This window comes from Lichenostomus cassidix, chromosome 1 (genome assembly GCF_008360975.1).
Source record: "Lichenostomus cassidix isolate B80296 chromosome 1, HeHo_3.0, whole genome shotgun sequence".
NCBI lineage: Eukaryota > Metazoa > Chordata > Aves > Passeriformes > Meliphagidae > Lichenostomus > Lichenostomus cassidix.
In genome coordinates, this window is record NC_139479.1 from 94427648 (window position 1) to 94443525 (window position 15878).

Below are 15878 nucleotides of genomic sequence, written 5' to 3' on the forward strand. Positions count from 1 at the left end.
TTATCACTAACCTAAGTGAAATACAATAAAAAGATCTAAAATGTCCTTTCTCATTATGATTTTCTCACCAGGAAGCTGTGTCCTGTTCATCATGCAAACATAGTACAGGTATTGTTTCATACTTGAGACAGCTGAACAGCAAGCTAGTGGAGAGAATTGTTTAAATGAATGTTAAGCATGATTTTTTTTCTACTTTTAGCTGGAGAAATTTACAGTTTAAATACATTTTGGGTCAAAGAAGAGACCCAAACTCTCCTTTGTCTTTGATTTCCAGCAGCATAGGCTTAAGATGCAAAAATATGGGGAAGAATCAAAGATACAGAACATGTGCCTTATTGGTATTCCTGATTTTAAGTAGTAGTATTTGTGTGGTTACTGCATTGCAATAACAGGTCTATTGAAATGAGGAAGAATTAATTTCTGAGCATTCTAGTTCATGCAAGTATTTTTATTTTCCTTAAAAGACACTCAGAACAGTGTATCTGCGCATGCAGGTGAAAGCTACTGTGATTTAATGTTCAAAAGTCCACTGTGTCAGTGTATCTGCAGAGTATTTTCAATCTGTGAATGAATAAGCAGTTGCTTACCCCATCATGGGATAGGGAAACCACAGAACTTGTCCATGGCTCAGTGTTTTTGTTTAGGACATAACCTAAAACTGACTGCTGCTTGTGTTGAGTATTATTGTTATATCTGCAATATAAAGAGTTCTGAAATGCTAACCCCAAATATCACCATGAATATATTTGTTGGTTTTGTTCTTGTTAATATAATAAATTCCATGCATTTTGTAATGTGTGTGAGTACTTGCTTGTGAAAAGCCATTTTACTGGAAAAGAAATCCTTTATTGTTAAGTGTTAACGTATTAAGACTCATAAGGAATCTGACATTTGGATGTTCAGTAACTAATAAACCAAGGCCGTACAGGTTCTGCATGATAAAGCTTTCACTTTTCTTAGGTTTACTACATGCTTTTTGAAATAAACCAGGATTATAATGATACATAAAACATGAAGTTTAAGTTACCTCTCTGTGACGTTGGGCAATGGTGTCTCATGTTAGATCAACCATAACTTAGAAAAGTAATTTATCAGCTGTATCCCAAATGGAAATAATATTTGCCATGGGATAGAGAAATTGCATTTGTAAAAGCACAGCTGAACAACAGCTTTAGAAATAGAAATTTTGATTTTGCTAAACAGAAGTTACAGTTAACTTTTCCAAGGATGCACATTTTCATTCCAGACTGCTAGCAGGACAAAAGGCTGAAGTTTGCATCTGCATCTGTTTATGACTCTGTGTATACCAGCAGCACATTAGCTTTTAGAACATGCAGCTATCTTTCAATGTGCTCAGATTATAAGGAGAATAGTTTTTGTTAGCAGAAATTAGGTGTGTTTGGAAACAGATTAATCAGACCTAGTTAAATTAATCACAGTTTATTTTTTCCATGTCACTTCAGTGCACTGGACTTACTTTTCCACTCAGTCTTACGTGTAATACATTGAAGAATTTTGAAATTTAGTTAAAATTCTTGACTATATGTACAATTTTTTTTACCTGAAGCTTAGCTTACCTTTTCATATTTAGTAGAAGAACTACACATATTGCTGTGTAATATGAAACGCTTTTAGCTGTCAGTGCAAACTTCTGTCAATACAAATAATGTTGATCATTGTGAATGTTACTCTGAGAACATTCACATTTCTAAATCAGCACAGAAATTCTTACACTTTTTGTGCTACATACTGGGGGAAATGCATGCCTAGCTGTTTAGTAAATTTATCAGTTTGTTCTTTATAATTTGATATTGAGAATACACAATTAGTGCTATTTTTTTCCATTTGTTAAACAAATTAGGTTTAGTACTGTTATTGCTGTTTAAAATTAATACTCAAATGTTAGGTAGAGGGCTCCAGGTTGGAGTTATAATTTAATTTGCTGTGCAAATTCAGAAATAGTGAACTTTTCAAATAAGAGTGAATTGTAGAGTTGCAATAGCAGTACATTAGAAAACAACATATTAGCAGTTTGGTAATGGTCAGAGCTGTATTTAGAATATTTGCTGTCCATTGGCTTTCTACATCTTTTTCATTGTGTTGTGAGTACAGTAACAAAAACCAATGTGCTCTTGTTTTACTGTCAAGTTTCTCTGTCCTTTTCAGCACCTGTTTCCTTCTGTACTGAGGTGTTGAGGAGATATGAATTAGCAGAAATACTCTTTCTGTACTGTCCATGCCATTTTTGAAGTCATTATGGATGAATATCCATCTCATTGAGGAAGTTTCAGCAGCTCCCTGGTCACCTGTGATGATTAGCTAAGCAAAAGGCAACATTAGCTGAATGGTGTTTTCTCACCATTGCTGTTTCATTCGCTTGGAGTTTTCTAGCAGCATGGTTGGTGTGGTGTGACTGATGCTCTGAAGATGAAGGTGGAGCTGATTTGTTGTTGCTCTCTTGCAGGTGATGGGTGTGGACACACCGTGCTGGGCCCTGAGAGTGGCACCCTGGCCTCCATAAACTACCCCAGGACCTCGCCCAACAGCACCGTTTGTGAGTGGGAAATCCGTGTGAAGCCTGGCCAGCGAGTTCAGCTCAAGTTTGGGGATTTTGATATTGATGACTCAGATTCCTGTCATTCCAGCTACCTGAGGGTTCATAATGGCATTGGTCCCAACAGGACAGAGATCGGTAGGAGCTTTTGTTACCGCTGTTGGAGAACTGTTGTCTTGTGTAGAACTTGGATATGCTGTTGGTACTTCTGTTACTTTGTGACAACTAGATGCCAAATGCAACACAGATCCTTTAATACTTTGATTCTTGAGAGTCTCAAAGGAAGCTCCACTGCAGTGTGGTTTTTTCTCAGACATTTCCCAGTAGCTTGCAAAGTTCTTGTAAGCAGTGGAGAGGGAATTGTAAAACTAGAACCATCTTCATTAAAAAAAAAAAAAAGGAATAGATATATGTATATATGAATATATATATATGTGTATATATATATGTATATATATATATACATATATATGAATATATATGTATATATGAAATGCCTTTTTATATGGATTCATTGTGATGTGAGCTGTTCATCTTGGTGGTGTTAAGGGATGTCAGGCTTCAAAAGCTGTATAGTTCAGATATCCTCCATCTTCTGCTACTGTTCTTAGTTTAATTTTTGTTCTCTTCAGGAGAATTTAATGACTAGAAGTCAGTGGTTTTTTTTCAAATACCAGTGTGCTGTTATCATTTACATCAAGGTGTATGTAGGGTGTTAAGACTTGTGGTTACTTTGCATAAAACTCAAATGGTCATTCTTCCTTCTCTAAAATTAGTTATTATGCAGATTAACTTTGTTTTCTTTCCTAAAGCTTTAATTTGGAGAGAGAGAGAGAGAGAGAGAGAGAGAGAGAGAGAGAGATTTACTTCACTGAGACTGTTTTTGAGCAACTTAAATGCTGATCCAGCTAAATTGACTCTTTTTCCAAAGAGGCTAGTGGAATGTTAGCTTTATTAACCAACTCTTTTCCAGCTGTTACCTAGGTAAGTGTGTGTGAAAATAAGTATGTGCTTGGAGCTGTTGAGCCAGACTTGGTCTAAAATAGGAAACACTGAATGCCTTAAATGGCAAGGAACGTCAAGTTCTGATAAGTCTATTACTCACTTTTACAAGGACTTAATGGGTTCGAGTAAATTCCTGCTTCATTTGTTTCTCTTGCTTTTCTGCTGTTGCCTGCTGGTGCAGCAGCACAGTGTGTTGAGCAAATGTGTGTGTTGTCCTGCTCTTAATAAATGAAATCAAAGGACAAATGGTGATGTTAACAGTGGCAAATACAGATGATTCAGGCTTTGGTGTTTTTTCATGTTGAAAGCAGCAGACACTGGAGAGATTAAACAGTGACTTGAATTTTCTTGGAAGAAATCTGGATTTATCCTAAGTTTTTTCATTTAGGACTACTAACATGGTCTAACACTAAAATACTTGTTTCACATAAAATCTGAAATTCAGTTGTACCTTTTTTAACCCAAAATGACTTAAAATTTGGCTGGTTCGATTAAAAAATAAATTGTTAGGGGGTTCATTGATAAACAGAGGGGGTTTCTAATGAAGCTTTTAAGGGCCAGTGCTTATTCCAAGCCTGTTGAGTATTTATCAAGAAATCAAAAGAACATTCAAATGCTCAGTGTTAAGTTTAAGACTCTAGTAATAGTAAGATCTAGAGGAGGTTTTTATTAGATTTCATTACAGTCTGATTACTGTGCATCTGCAGTCAGATGTACTTATTTAAGACATGGAAATTCCCTCTCCTGCTGTCACACTGTACAAAAGCACTTGGGGTCCTTCAATGCAGAAGTACAGACAAAATAGCAATATTGCATGTTCTGCACATACCATTGGCAGAGGTGTTACTGCAGTCATCCTTTGTCCATTCCTAGTACTTGCTTTTTGAAAAATGGATAAAAATGGGCAGGAGGCCAGGGAAGAGCTAGAAAACTGATTTATAGTCTCAAAAGTATGTCTTGCCATGAATCATAAGGTGCACCATTCTGCAGTGTGTCAAGGGCCATATGTCCATGGTGCAGGCAGCACTGGAGAGTTTATCCAAGCTAGATTTAAATGGCTTGCACTGTGTATTTGCCTGAAGAAGGGGATAAATGGTGTTTTGAGAGGAGTCTTATGATGGTCAGTCACGTAACAAGATCCAGTGGCTGAAAACAAAACTTAGGAAAGGGAAAATAAAAGGTTATGTTGGTACAATATAAATAGCATGTTTAGTATTGTAAAATCTATTTTCTGGTTTTTATTAGAAGATGCTCTTGCTTTGTTAAAAAATACCTGAATAGGCAACATTTAGAAAGCTCTGAATACTGCCAGGAATTTGTATTTTAACTTCTAATTTTTTAAAAAATTAATTTTATTATTGTTTGGGAGTGTAGTTCACTTTTTAAAGGAAATTGGCGTGTATATTATATTTGTTCTTTATTATATTTGATAAGAACTATTCCTGCAGGCCAGTGTTACTCCACTTCCTCTTGTGTAATTTGCCTTTATTTGAGAAAGGAGTCCTGCCTCTTTTTTTGCTACTTTATGATATGATTACATACTCATTATGAGGAGAGCAAATGGAATGATGAGGTGAAACACAGGCAGTGTCATTTACTCCTGGTGATTACCCACTTTTGATTATCCACTGCAGAATCTTAAATAGGGTTATAGACGGTTTTTACAATATCAAATTATCAAGGTAGCCTGTAGAACAGAAGATTTTTTTTTCTTAAATTAATTTCCTGGTCAGTATATTTACTGAAGTTTCTAGTGAATAGGACTGGAGAATTCAATATTTACTGGGGTCTGTTTAACAGGCATTTATCCGTTAATGTGACCTGGTAGCAATCCTAGAACTTTGTAGGGGAAATACTGTAGGGGAAAGATAGTCAAGACTGTCAAGGGAAATACTGTCCAGACTCCAGCAATTTAAATTGGGTTAATTTCATATGGCAAGAGAAGTACCCAGGTACAGAACCCGTTTACATTTTTTAGGTGTGACAAAATAGAAAGTGAACTGGTAATGTATCTAAATGGTGATGATGATATGATATGATATGATATGATATGATTGATATGATATGATATGATATGATATGATATGATATGATACGATACTGCTGACATGCAGTGAGTTGTGCCTGCTGTTGTCCAGAATTAAGGAAAGTACTTGACAGAAACCATGAAAGAGTCTATGAGGAAGAAGTGCTCCAGCAGCTGAGGGAAAAGGAGGGCTTTTTTCTCATTTGCTTCTGTAAATGCTTCTCATTGTCCTAACTTGATCCTTTTCCTTGAGAGATTCCTCATGTTCTTTGAAGCACTGACTGTGAAGGTTATGCATGGCTAGAGGTGAATGGGATAAGCTCACATTTATTTGCAAGTGTTAGGGGCATGAGAGCCTTTCACCTGTTGACAGTGACAAAATGAATGTGGAACTCACAGTCTGCCATTTGTTTTAAATGGACACAACCACATTATTTAGTATCATGCCTCATATATTTGCTTTTGGATATACACTAAAAGTAATGTGACTCTACACTGCAAATTAAATTATAGGCTGGAAATTGAATAAAATGCTTATTACATGTGTTGGTTTGGGTCAATATTTGTTCTCTTCCTTCTGTCCACAGGAAAATACTGTGGGTTTGGCTTTCAAATGGATGGTTTAATTATTTCAAAAAGTAATGAAGTCACAGTGCAGTTCATGAGTGGAATTCACACTTCAGGACGTGGCTTTCTTGCCGCTTATTCAACCACTGACAAATCAGGTATTTATAACTACTTGGTATTTTTTCTTTGCTGGCAAAACCAGAGCTGTCTAGTAAAACCACAGAACTAATTAATTTACTCTCGCATTCTCACAAATTAATTTCCTGAATTTTAGTACACTTTTCATGATACTTCTGTGTAGGAAATTGGACTGCCAGTTACCTAAAAGTTGCTATAGTTTTGAAATTATATCAACGCTTACCTTGAATAGCAGAGGAAGAATGTCCATCCTCTGTTATAAATTAAAGAACTGCTTCTGATTCAGGACAAAATGCATTTTTTCAGGCAATAGTCAAGGTGGCAGATAGCTAACAAGTTTTCTTATCAAGCTGTATACATTTTATACAGACTAACCTAGTGGAAATTTTTATTTCAGTAGCAGTACCCTGTACTCCCTCAGCTCTTTAATTACATCATCTGCTGACTGGTTTTTTGTCTTGGGTTTTTTTCTATGGTTTTGGATACTTTAAGGCTCTGAAAGAGGTTGCTCTATTTTTTTTTAAATTTTTTTTTTTTGCATCTCCTCCCACTCATTGTAAAGGTGAGTGATACACATGGTCTGCAAGGAAATGGAGGAGCACCAGCAACTGCTTCGGAAGGCAAAAACCCTATCTGGAAGTTACTCTAAAAAGAGCAGATGAAGAATTTCAATTTTTAATTTTGTAGGGGTTTTGATGCTTTCCTCTCTGTATTTTGGACTGTGTGTATTGATACAGAGCAGACACAGACATGAAATTTGTGATATCAGTCATGGATGCCAATAACATGGCCCTCTGACATTTGTTGTCTGTGGTGCTTGGGTTCAGCCCTGCAGAACCATTAAATGTTGAAAAAATAGGCCTCTTTAGCTTATTAATTTAATTTTGTGAACAGAGCATATGTTTCTGTCTCTGATTTATCTCTGAAGTTTAGCTATAAATTAAAATGAAGAAAATGAATTTTTGTAGTATGTCTCCTTATCTTTTTTCGTATTCTCATTAGATTTCCCAGTCACTCAGACAAATTAGCAAGGTTCTACTGTAATACAAAATCTGTTGCAAGAAAATTTAGTAGGAATGTGGTTTTTATTCATTCTGAGACTTTTGGTTAAGCCTCAGAGGCTCAAATGTATGTTTTTGTGCACTTTAAAAAGCATACTCAAACTTGTTGTCTTTATCATCCTCTTGACCTAACATTTTTTCTTTCCAGACTTAATTACCTGTTTAGACAATGCAAGTCACTTTTCCGAACCAGAATTCAAGTAAGACTGATTTTTACCTGTTTCCCTCCCAGTCTCTTTAATGAAGTAATTTTAGTGTTTCTGCTTCGCTTTGTTACTTATATCTGATGCAGCTTGAAAATTGCCCACCCAGAGAACTTGAGACATAAATTAATTAGGGTTAGAGCTGAAGAATTTTGACATTTGCACTCCTCCTTCCTCCTCCTGTCTCTCCCATTTGTGTTATTTACATGCAGAATACAGTAGAACCTCGTTAATTTGCACTAACACATAGGAGCTAATATCTCATTTCCATAGAAAGAATATTGCTTTTATAAACATACTCCATACAACTTAATTACTGAAATTCATATTGCAGTTACCCAAGGAGCACTAAATGATGAAATGTGTTAAAAATTGCAAACCCATTTCACATTTTAGTGCTCATTGATGAGGTTCTGTGGAGACCCAGAATGCTGTACCTTCTGATGGGGGAAAGGTGTAATTTCCCTGTTTTCTCTGTCTCCATTTCCATCTAAAGCAAAGACAATGTTTAAAGCTTCTGACTGTTGTGAAGTGTCTGAGCTTACCTTTTGAACTTAAGCCCTGGCATCATGAAACATTTCAAAATGCAACCTTTGCATTTCTCCTTCATTTTCCCAAGTTCCAAAGGAGGGCTCTAACTGTAGGTTCTGGCCTTACTCAGCATGTGACAAAGTCTCTGAATCCCACTGTTTTCATGGAGCCTACAACATTGCTTCAGCTGTTGATGAGCTGTGCTGAAAATGTTAATGAGTTTGTACCAATTAACTTTTAGCTCTTGAAGATGTAATAATTTTCATGTGTGCAGTATGAAATGGCCCTAGAACACAAACACAGGCTTGCTCCAGAGGTGCTGGTGTCTTACCTCTTGCTTTTCATGAGCTAGTGGTAGCTGGGCCAGTTTTTTATGATCAAAGCATTGCCAAAAGCTGTTACAAAATAGCATTACTTTCAGGTGTTTTGCAAATCATCTTTATTTTAGGTCTCTATTTATAAAATAAAATTAATTAAAATTGTTACTTATATGGCTTTGAATTTACAGGAGCCACATGGTATTTATATTATAAAATGCTGGCTTTATTAGTTCATCGTATTGAGACTGGAACTGTACTTTCAGTGGAGACTTTTAAAAACTTTTTCAAATGTCTGTTCTGTTGTGTACATGAAACATTTCAAAGTGCAACCTTTGCATTTCTCCTTCATTTTCCCAAGTTCCAAAATAGGGCTCTAACTGTGAGTACTTTTTTATCTGATCTTATAGGTCTTTCATTAGGAGATACCATTATATAGTGATATATGAATAGCAGAGTGTTGTAAATCACAAACATAATAACTATTTTATAACATTAAAAGAGTTGTAGGTGCATGCATATCCTGACTTGATACTTTGTTCTCTTCCAGTAAGTATTGTCCAGCTGGATGTGTGATTCCCTTTGCTGATATTTCAGGCACTATTCCTCATGGATACAGAGATGTAAGTAAAAATACCATGGGCTCAAGTGAATTTTGGCAAAACACATGATGTATAATACAAGCCAGTTATGCTTGTTGGCATTGATTATGCTTCCTGGATGCTGGGATTTGTACCTCCTAAAAGTGAATAACATGGTACTAATTTTTTTAGCACTGGTGCTAAATGACAAGTGCTTCAGAGGTTGCCATCTCTAAGAAGTGGTGTAGTGTAGTGGAGTCTTAAATATTTTTGTAAGGCCTGCAGAGAAGGGTGGATCAATCAAAAAGTTGGGGTTTTTTTCCTACTTCCTGTTTTTTTTTGTTGGTTTTCTCAGGTTGGGAAGTTGAGATTTATAAAGAAAAAAACAGTTCTTTTAATGATGTGCTCTTGGTTTTGACACTGTAATGCCTCTCTTAGCAGTGTCTCAGTGGTTATCTTAATTTTTGTTAAACTTGAGAGATTAAAGACTGTACATGCTCAGCAGCTATAAAATAATTTACAAAACAAAGTTAATACTGTGACAGTAGTTTTATAAATTGGTAATATTGGTAAATTGGTAATTGGTAATAACATCTTTAATAATGTACTATTTTCTTAAAATACTGCAAAAACTTTCTAATGTAAGCCTTTGCAGGTCAATTAATGAACTGGCCATAGGATGGCAGGAGGTTTGCTTTGTCTGTTTTTAAGTGATTATAATTTTGCTAGTAATCAACTGAAAATTACATGAAATCTCTGAGTTTTTTATATTAGAATACTTTTTTGATAAGCCCTTAGATCTAGCACATAGTATAGACAATGTAAAAATGTTAATAACCAAATATTTTAGCATTAAATATGACTCTAAGGTGTGCCTGTCTGGTTTTTTTTTTCTCAAATATTTGTAAATCCTAGGCTACTTGCTTAAACAATCACCCCCATGTAAAAATACCTCCATAATGTGATATGTGCTCTGTGTGCTGGTCTACAGTGATTCCTCACTAAATGGCTGCAAGGTAATTTTTCTAGCTAGTAACAAGATGAGATTGAGTCTCTGTCTCACATATTTGCAGCATCTGTAGGAGTTCTGCTTGTTTGGAGTATTTTTGCCAAAATCTGCAATAATTGGTTTCTATGGATGAGAAGGAAACTTAAGGAAATAAATGCCCTATGACTTTCTTTTTGTATACTTTATCAGTCAAAAAAGGCAAAGAATTTCCCAGAAATCAGGCTGTGTGGAAAGAAATGAAATTGTCCAGGACATTAGACCAAGTTTCAGGTAGAGGTTTCTCATGCATCTCTTTCAAATGTACAGGAACTGGTTGCTGCTTTAAGAGACATCCAAAATCTTGATTTTTTTTCTGTGTGACCCTAATGTCCACAGTCCTTGAGAGCTTGGAGCTCTCACTGCTGACATCTTCTGGTGAGCAGGGAGGAGAGAGCTGCATCTCCTGCAGAATCCCATGCTCTTACCTTAAGGGAAAGCAGAGCAGTCTTGATCCCAGAGCTGTTGGATATGAGCTTACTCTGTGCAGTGCCTGAAGGACTTGGTGTGATGAGTCCTTCTCACTGTGGCACAGGTAGCCTGCAAGCCAGGGCAGTGTCACTGTGACATTTGTTAGTAGATCCTGTCATTCAGAGAGAGGAGGCAAGAACATGATACCCTGCAAAAAACAATTTTTATTACTGATCTCCATTGTCTTGTACAACATAGGTAATTGACTTGTCTTGTACAACATAAGTAATAGACTTGTTTAGGATGAGTTGTATTCATGTATTACTGTGGCTTCATATGGCTCAGACTGCTGGACGGTTTAACCATGAGTTAAGATAAAAAAGACAAGCCCTTGTCTAAAAGCTACAAAATCTGCAGTGCTTCACTCCTTAATTGTGAGAAAATAAACATGTTTTCAATGTACTTTCTATTAAAAGGTTTTCTATGTATTTATATCTTCAGCTTCTGTTGTCTAACAGAACTTATCATAGGCTGAGCTTGGCTGTCTTTTTTTTCAGTCTGCTTCACCTTAGTTTGAGGTTATTTAATTACAACAGTTACATTCCAAATACATCTGGCAAGGACACAGGGAAATGCATGGCCTTCTTTCTGTGATTTTATAAACTCAGTAATAAATAAAGATGAATGGTTTCTGAGTAACCAAGGTAAGCTAGCTAAGAATAGTATTTAATGTAATAATAACAAAGACTGTAACTGGACAGTGTAGCATTTACAGTACACAGTGTGGTGTTTAATTTATTCACTTAGTAGTGTTAAATTTTTCTTTCCCTCCCTTCTTCAAGTCATCATCACTTTGTATGGCTGGTGTTCATGCAGGCGTCGTGTCAAATACTCTGGGTGGTCAAATTAATGTTGTAATCAGCAAGGGCATTCCTTACTATGAAGGCTCCTTGGCCAACAATGTCACCTCAAAAGTGTAAGTGCACTTCCTTTAATTTTCTTATCTTCAGCACCTTAGATCTTGGTAGTGTCTCATTGCAGGATTAATTTCAGCTAGTGGAGCTATGTGTGCCCTGGGCAGGTTTTCTTCTTGGCCATAAATTCCGACTAGTCTGTGGAAAAATAGTAATTTAACGTCAGCTTTTCTGTTGTGGGGAAAAGAGTGTAGCTTGTCACTGTATCTCAAGTCCCAGGAATAAAAGCAATCACAGGAGATTGATTTGTGTTATTATGATTAGCTTAATTTGAAAGGAAAGCATTTTAATGCAGTCTTGCATTTGGCTGGGTAGATGTTTGTTTGAAAGTCTCTAACCCAGCATCTCCAGACTAGATTTCAGTTGAAAAGGTGTTTGTACTGAAAGCACTGCAATTTGGTGACAGGATGTGTTACTCATTAAGTGCCCCTTCAGACATACGTGCATGGGTTTCAATGGCAAGCAGTCACACAAGAAAAATAAATTGAAGTCAGTTTGTTTCAATTTTCTTCCCTGGGTACTACAAAACATCATCTCTTGTTCTCTGCAGGGGACCCTTATCTACAAGTCTCTTCACCTTTAAGACGAGTGGTAAGTGTTATCACATGTGTTACATGTTAATACTTTCATGCAATCTTTGTGAATAGAAATAAGTGTGCAGGCATTTGATTTCTTAATTTTTGTTCTCGTGTGTGAGACTTTGTTTTAATGCATACCTCAATAATGTATATTTTGTAACAGTTTTACTGTCTCAATTTGATGGTTAATTTATAGATGCAGTGATGTTTAAAGTAGGCCTTGCTTATCTACAGAAAGAGATTCTTTCAGGTTAAGTTCCCTATTGCAGTCTAGTTTAAAGTGCCTTGACTCTCATACTTCAAACACACTGCTAAAGCAGAGCTGGACACTTGAGAGCTGCTCTTTATTTGTAAAAACTGTGTATTCTAGTTTTCTTCCAGGTTTACTCCTGACACTTTGCTGGTTGTCTGTTGAAAAAGCTAGAAGAAATCTCAAAATGATTCCTCACCTTTGTCCACCCCCTTTTGCTTTTTCATCTCCCATTTTTGTGCAGCTGAATGCTGTGTGATAAATGACTTTCTCCCTTGCTCTGGAAGGGCATGGTGGGCCTTGCTCTGTGTCTTAGCTGTGTCCTTTCTTGGCTGCTATGACTTGTTTTGTCCATGTCTACCAGGTTGATGATTGGTGTAGCAAGTGTTGACCCTTTTTGAAGCTTTAGTGAAGTTTTTACTTCCCATCTTACCTGTTTTCCAAATAAATTAGCTGTAGTTTTCTAAGTGGAAGCTAGTTTTTCTGTAAGTCACTTTAAATGCCATCTTTGGGTGGATGTTGGAAACACTGTGAAGACAGTGGCCTTTCCTTAGTGTCCTTAACTGTTTTAATAACAATGTAAAAGCCATAAAGCCATCACATCTGTTTTTCATAAGTATAAAGTTAAAAAAAGAAAGGGGGAGAAATCATGCACATAGTGCTCAAAAGTAAACAAATACTTTTCCTAATACATAAATAAAAGGGACAGTGAGTGGGGATATAAAGACAGGAATCTGGGCAGGAGTGTTTGTTGATGGGAATGTGTAAACAAGCAAAAATTAGAAAATATAATGCACATAATATTAAAATGATTTATCTCCCAGACCTCTGCAAGAGCTGAAAGAAGGAATTACATGTCTGGTGCCCTTATGCATAAAGAATATTAAACACAGTGATCCAGGCAGGGTTTGCTGGGCTTTTTCTGTATTTCAGAATGTGATCTGATGGTGTGTATGAAAGTAATTAAATGGCCTGGAAATTGGAAGTGATAGGAGAAAATGCTGATCTGAGTCTGTGGATTTCGGTGACACATGTGAGAAATTATTGAATAAGCTAGAGACGAGATGCAGGTCTAGATTAAAATGTCTGTAGTGGGGTGGCCCAGGAGTTAGGTGAGGGAAAAAGAAAACTCCTGTAGTATGCTCAAATGAGGTTTATCAGACTGTGGTGAAGGTCCTAGTGTGTTCTGCTGTTGGCAGTTGTTTTCATGACTTGGTGTGAAATAGAGGAGTGTGTAATTCATGCTAGAGGTGTGGTCAGTGAAGGGGAAGATGAGACTATGTGTAGAGGAAGAACTGCCTGACTTTGAGGCTTAATAGAAATTACCTGAAACATCACAGAGCAAAAAAGTGGAATGAATCAGGTATGTAGAGACTGAGGCCTTTCTGCTTCCAAGTGGCAGCATGTTAGATGGAAAATGACAGGTGAGGGAAGGGATTCCCTTAGTGAAGTGATCTTGTGCTGTGGCAGGTGAAGCACATCCAGCAGAGACAATAAACCATGAATGCCATTAGTTTATGTCTCACAGGGCATGGGCAAGGCTTTCTCTGGGATCCAGTCACACGTGGGCTCTGCCTTGAGGTTTGAGTGCCCACCTTGGTGCAGAGAGGGGCTGCAGGGAGAGGGGGGAGTTCACAGGAGATGGGAAACTAGGCTGGGTTGTTCAGCCTGCCTGACTGAAGGCAAAGATTGCTGATATTTCTGGGGACTGTGCATGTGAGAGGGGGAAACTGTTGGTGTTACAGAGCAAGCCCTGAATTTAGGAGATGCTTTTTAGCCACCAACAGAATGCAACGTGAGAAGAAACATTTAATAAGAATGGTGACCAGAAAAATTGCAACTAATTTCAAAGATGTGTTTGAGCTCAAGGCCAGGATTGTGACATGACTTCCTACATACTTTGGTTTTGTTCAAATTAATGTTGTGATACTGGGGCTTGTTTAAAAACCCAGGAAGTTATATAGACACACAAAAGGAACAAATGAACCTGTAGTCTGTTTCCCATTCCTGCATCAACCGTGGATGTTCTTTAACCATGAAAGTTTGCCAGTGCTTTTCACTGAGTGCTTTGTGTGAGGGGTGACTGAGAGAATGACCACATTTACTCTTGGAACAGGCATAAATCATGGCATTCTCATGACTAATTTAGTTCCAGCATCCCTCTTAGAAAGCAGTAGACAGTGTGTTTTGTTTTTGTTTTGTTGTTACAGAATAAATTTAGATGGCAGTTTAATATTTGCATGTAAAGTCTCAAAATCCAAGCAGCTTAATTTCAGTTTTCATTTTCAGTCCTCACCTTTTCTATTGTTCAGGTTGCTATGGGACACTGGGGATGGAATCTGGGGTGATTCCTGATTCCCACATCACATCATCATCCATTCTTGAGTGGCCTAACCAAACAGGACAAGTAAACATTTGGAAACCTGAAAATGCTAGACTGAAAAGGGTTGGACCTCCTTGGGCTGCTTTTATCAGTGATGAACATCAGTGGTTGCAGATTGACTTGAATAAAGAAAAGAAAATAACAGGTAAGTGAATCTCATGTGGCTTCTCAGCAGCATTCAAAAGGTTTGGTTATGGACATCATTTTTTCCAGTGCTGGGCCTTAGATAAAGCTCAAGTGATACTTCATTACCATTACACTTAATTTAGTTTCATGTCCTAGTTAATACATTGAGGAGTCTGGAGCTGAAGAGGTGTAGTTTCATAGTAGAAGACATCTCTTCCATCAGAATTTGTGGAAATGTTTCCTGTAGTTTTATTGGATCCATGATGCTTCCCTTTTCCTGCTAATTGTCTCCTTGGAGGTGTAGGTGAAAATCCAGTGAGCTCAGCCCACTGGTACCTGTGATGCAGGCTATTGTGAAATATCACCTGCTCATCAGTTTGGGTTTGTCTCTTGCTGAAATGCCTGAGTTGGTCTCTGTAACCTCAGCTGCACACTTTGCTATCAGCAGCTTGGCTTCCTGTCATTAAGCAGCTTGGGTTTGCCAGTGGCCTTTGTTATTACCTCCCTGGGGACTATTTGGATTTCACATAACTCCTCTAATTCCTGTGCTAATAAGCTTTTCCAAACCAGCTTTCCTGTGTGAGTTGCTCTGCAGAGCTGCGTCTGCAGCTGGAGACAGGAGTGGGCTGTGGTCAAGTGAACGGGCTGTTTCCATCAAGAAATGGGGGAAAAGGGCTTAGCAAGGTTATATCATGAAAATTAAAATACAAAGTGAGTGAAATAATTTCTAAGTTTCAGTCACTCCGGAAGTTTCAGGCCCTGGCACTTTGGATAAACTTCTTGAAACTAACTGGACCAGTGAAGACTCTCAGCTACGCAACTCTGGATTCAAAAACTGATTTGTTCATTTTTACAAAGTGGTACCAGTTTTTTTTCTTAACTGGGCACCTCAATTTTCACAGGTATTATAACTACTGGATCAACTTTAGCAGAGCACTACTATTACGTCTCAGCCTACAGAATTTTATACAGTGATGATGCACAGAAGTGGACAGTGTACAGAGAACCTGGCATGGATAAAGATAAGGTAAAAAGACCACATGCTTTCTAGGTATATTCTATGGAGATTGCACAATTGTAAATACAACTCTTTTTGGTATGGTGAGGAATCATTAAATAACTTTCCTT

At 37.2% G+C, this 15878-nt stretch overlaps 1 protein-coding gene across 1 annotated transcript in view; it reads left to right on the forward strand.

Moving 5' to 3' along the window:
* DCBLD2 (discoidin, CUB and LCCL domain containing 2) overlaps positions 1-15878 on the forward strand; it is a 38747-nt gene that overhangs the window by 13988 nt on the left and 8881 nt on the right. Inside the window, exons 2-9 of the mRNA XM_085071702.1 lie at positions 2465-2692; positions 6173-6310; positions 7500-7551; positions 8953-9025; positions 11282-11415; positions 11964-12004; positions 14554-14769; positions 15653-15777. Coding sequence (XP_084927828.1) covers positions 2465-2692; positions 6173-6310; positions 7500-7551; positions 8953-9025; positions 11282-11415; positions 11964-12004; positions 14554-14769; positions 15653-15777 — 1007 coding nt within the window. The remainder of the gene's footprint in view (positions 1-2464; positions 2693-6172; positions 6311-7499; positions 7552-8952; positions 9026-11281; positions 11416-11963; positions 12005-14553; positions 14770-15652; positions 15778-15878) is intronic.